Source organism: Pteronotus mesoamericanus, unplaced genomic scaffold, assembly GCF_021234165.1.
Source record: "Pteronotus mesoamericanus isolate MK-2021 breed Mesoamerican mustached bat unplaced genomic scaffold, CSHL_Meso_final contig_116, whole genome shotgun sequence".
Lineage (NCBI taxonomy): Eukaryota > Metazoa > Chordata > Mammalia > Chiroptera > Mormoopidae > Pteronotus > Pteronotus mesoamericanus.
In genome coordinates, this window is record NW_026555027.1 from 2138761 (window position 1) to 2142810 (window position 4050).

Below are 4050 nucleotides of genomic sequence, written 5' to 3' on the forward strand. Positions count from 1 at the left end.
TCCCGGGGCTGAACTCGGTGCCTGTGGGGGGCGCACGGCACCCCCGCGGCCACCGAAGAGGACGGAGGCGCGGCAGCTCGCCTCCTTTGGGGGATCCCCGCCCTCCACCGTGGAGCCTCCTGAGGGGACAAGAGCGATCTCCATGCGGGCCCTCGCGCAGGCGGCCACGCTCGGGCTGGCTGTGCTGAGCCCTCGCAGCGGTGCTTGTGCGGCAGGGAGCCCAGTGTCTCACTCTGCTGTACTGCAACTGACTGCACCTAAACAGCCTCGGGCCTTAGCGGTGCCTCGTGGGACGGCAGAGGCGCAGACACCCTCCGGCCGGTGCCATTTTGCCATGAGAGGACGGCAGGCATGCCCTGGTGGCAGAGCAGAAAGCTCCCCTCGCCACCACGGAATGACACTGTGGGGGGTGGGGAAAGATTCGGCCCCGCCCCTCGAATTATGTTTTGTTTTGTTTTGTTTTGTTTTGTTTCCTCCTGATGAGAGGCCGATCTCTGGGTGAGCTTCTGCTTAAGCAAGAGCCCTCACTGATAAGATGAGCACTTGTCCCCTTGGGAGAGGAAAGGCCCCGACCAAGCGGCTGCCTGGTTCCTAAACGCGTCCCATCGGAGGGAGGCGAGAGGGCGCGGCGGAGCGGCCGCCCCAGGGCCGCGGGTCCTCGCGCCCAGAAATTCCGCTCTCAAAACAGGGCAGAAAGCGAGATGAACGCATGTTTAAAACCTGGAGGAAATCAGGTATTTAAAAAAAAAAGTTGTGCCAGTGTCCAGAGCAGCATGATTGACAATAGCCAAAAGGTGGAAGCCACCCAGGTGTCTCCGCGGGCGTCGGTGGAGAACCTGAGCGAGGCCCTCGCACGTCATTCAGCCTTAAAAAGAAAGGATTCTGACACATGGCGACAGCTCGGAGGAACATGGCGCTAAACGAAATACACTGGTCACTGAAGACAAGTGCTTATGACCCCACTTACACGCGGCCCCGACCGTCGTCAGATTCAGGGACAGAAAGGCAGGGACTACACGGCGGGCGGGGGGGGGGGGGGGGGGCGGGCGGCGGGGGGCGGGGAGTGTTCCCCTGGAGTTTTGCAAGAGGAAAAGGGTTCTGAGGGCCGGTTGCACAGCAACGTGAACGAACCTAACGCTCCTGCGCGGCACACGTAGAAAGGGTTGAGATGGTGTATTTTCCGTTGTGTGTCTTTGGCTGCAGTTTACAATAAACATATATACAGACGTGCACCCAGAAGTCGAGGCAGAGAGGAGGAGGAGGTAGGCACAGGAGTTCCAGCCTCACCAGTGCAACCAGAACTCCGTGAACAACCGCGCTTCGCCGGAAAAGACGCCCTCTGTCCCCGCTCCCGGCCTGTCCTGTGACCAGGGCGCTCACAATAACCTCCTTGAGCCGTGCCAGCCGCACCTCCGCGCCCGCTTCAGGCGGGTGGCCAATGAGCACGCGTCTGCGCCCGGCCTCGCGCGCCCATTGGCTGCACCCAGCGGCCCGGGGCTCCGCAGGTTCCCAAATCGGGTTTAAAGGGGTCCGGGACCGGTCGCTGCCCTGCCGTCGGCTCCCCGCGCGCAGGTCCGCGGGGAGGGGCAGTCTCCCCAAGGGTCCACCCCGGGGCGTTCCTGAGGGGCGCCCTCGGCGGCCCCCGTTACACCCCAGATGCACTATGCCGTTTCCCAGGCGCGCGTGAACGCGGCCCCCGCGACCATGCTGCGGCCCCAGCGGCCGGGAGACATGCAGCTCGGGGCCTCCCTGTACGAGCTGGTGGGCTACAGGCAGCACCCCTCCTCCGCCTCCTCGTCCTCCGCCTCTTCCACCACGGCCCCCCTCCTCCCCAAGACGGCTCGCGAGAAGCCCGAGACGCCCGCCGACCCTCCGGGCTCGGGAGCGGGGCCGGGCGCGCACGCCGGCGGCGGCTCCCGGGCGGACCCCAAAGAGGAGCAGCAACAGCAGCTGCGGCGCAAGATCAACAGCCGCGAGCGGAAGCGCATGCAGGACCTCAACCTGGCCATGGACGCGCTGCGCGAGGTCATCCTGCCCTACTCGGCGGCGCACTGTCAGGGCGCGCCGGGCCGCAAGCTCTCCAAGATCGCCACGCTGCTGCTCGCCCGCAACTACATCTTGCTGCTGGGCAGCTCGCTGCAGGAGTTGCGCCGCGCGCTGGGCGAGGGCGCCGGGCCCGCCGCGCCGCGCCTGCTGCTGGCCGGCCTGCCACTGCTTGCCGCCGCACCCGGCTCCGTGTTGCTGGCGCCCGGCGCCGTGGGGCCGCCTGACGCGCTGCGCCCCGCCAAGTACCTGTCGGTGGCGCTCGAGGAGCCGCCGTGCGGCCAGTTCGCGCTCCCGGGCGGCGGCGCGGGCGGCCCCGGCCTCTGCAGCTGTGCCGTCTGCAAGTTCCCGCACCTGGTCCCGGCCGGCCTGGGCCTGGCCGCAATGCAGGCGCAGTTCTCCAAGTGAGCGCCCTCCCGGCCCGGGGCGCGGCCCCGGCACGGCCTCCCGCCGCGGGCTCCGGCGCGCCCCCGCGCCTGCGCCCGGGACGGCGGCAGGGCCAGCAAGGAGCGTCCTCGGAGCCTTCCCTCCCAGAGGAGGGGACTGTCGGCGCCCCCTTGCCTGCCCCCACCCCGGGGAAACTAAAGTGACCCGAGCGGATGTTCGACGGAGCGTCGGAGCTGTGGGGGCTCCGGGTCGATTCCAGCTGCTTTGGGCAGCAAGTACGCGCCTCCCTCACTCTCGCCCTGTTCCCTGGAGTTGGGCGCTTCGCATGGGTCGTGTGGCTTTTACTGCGCTGTGCTCGCCCTGGGTGCGGCGGGAGGCCAGCTCCAAGCGCCACAGCTCACAGAGGCGACACCTGCCGAGCCAGGGGACCAAAGGGCTGCGCTCCAAGGGCGGGGGAGGGGTTCCTTCCGCGGCCGCGCCCGCCCCTCGCTGGAGGTCACAGGCGTCTCTGTACCCACCAGCCAAACCGTATCCACGGAGGCTGCCCGACCTCAGGAGACGGAGAAACACCAGGTAGTCGGTGCAGAGTGTCCGGCAAAGCAGACGCACCGCCCTCCGCGGCCCGACGGGCGCCGGCGGGGACATTCCAGGGTCGCTGGCCGGCGCGCTGGTTTGGGCAGTGGGTCCGCTTTGGTACCCGGTTTTTCGAGTGCGATTTTTTAGGATCCCATAACTGGGCGTAGTGTTGCAGAGGATCTGCTCTTAAACCCTGGGGTCTTCCTAGAAGGGCGGTGCAGAACTCAAGACTCCCCGTTTGGTCGCCCTGCCCCTCAAAGCAGCATAACCCACCTTGGCGCTTGCTTCAAAGCAGAAACCGGCCTCCTTGGGCGCCCTGGGCAGCTGGGTTTACCGAAATAGGCAACGCAGCCTTTCTCAACCGCAGGCGGGCCAGAAAGTGCGGTCGCTAATTAACGCTCTGCCCTTAAAGGACAAGCAGGGGTACCTGAGCCCCACGCTGCCCTCTGCTCGGCGGGCCGCTCGGCGGTTCCCGCGGTGGCGGTGGCGCGGGATGGAGCTGTTGGCGCCCGCCCTTCCCCTGCCCTGCGGGGCCTTCCAGCCGCTTTGCAGCTGAAGGATGGGTCTCTGCCTCACAAGCATCAACAAATGACTCCGTCCACGATTATTTTACCATCTGCCAGCTGTTTGCTTTGAATTTTATGTTTAAGGTGTTTGGTTGTTGGTAGTAGCCAAGTTTAACTGGCATTTTATTTTATCTCTAACTTTGTTTCACGGCACTGTGAAGAGTCCAGGAAATAAAACATTTACAGACCTTTGCTTTTTTCGTCTGATGTGTTTGTTAATAAAAGAGCCCTGGGGCCCCCGTGGCCCCAGAGCCTCGGGAGAGTCCCAGTGAAGTGGCTGGGGCTCGAAAGTCTTCGGCCGGACTTCGGGAGGACAGCTGGGCCAGGCCGGGGCCGGCGTCACGGCGCGTGGGGGCTGCGGCCCGCGGGCAGCTGAGAGGGCCTGGAGGGAGCCAGGCCCGGCGGGCGGGTCTTCTTTTTTTTAGTTCAACTTTCTCGCCTGAAAGAAAATGGGTTAAGCAATACATTTATGATAAAA

General features: G+C 65.3%; 1 protein-coding gene across 1 annotated transcript; it reads left to right on the forward strand.

Annotated features, from left to right (window-relative positions):
* The first annotated feature begins 1567 nt into the window (after window positions 1-1567).
* Window positions 1568-2451, forward strand: OLIG1 (oligodendrocyte transcription factor 1). Its single transcript, XM_054575976.1, has one exon. The coding sequence runs from the start codon at window positions 1657-1659 to the stop codon at window positions 2449-2451; it is 795 nt and encodes a 264-aa protein (XP_054431951.1). The 5' UTR covers window positions 1568-1656.
* The last annotated feature ends 1599 nt before the right edge of the window (window positions 2452-4050 follow it).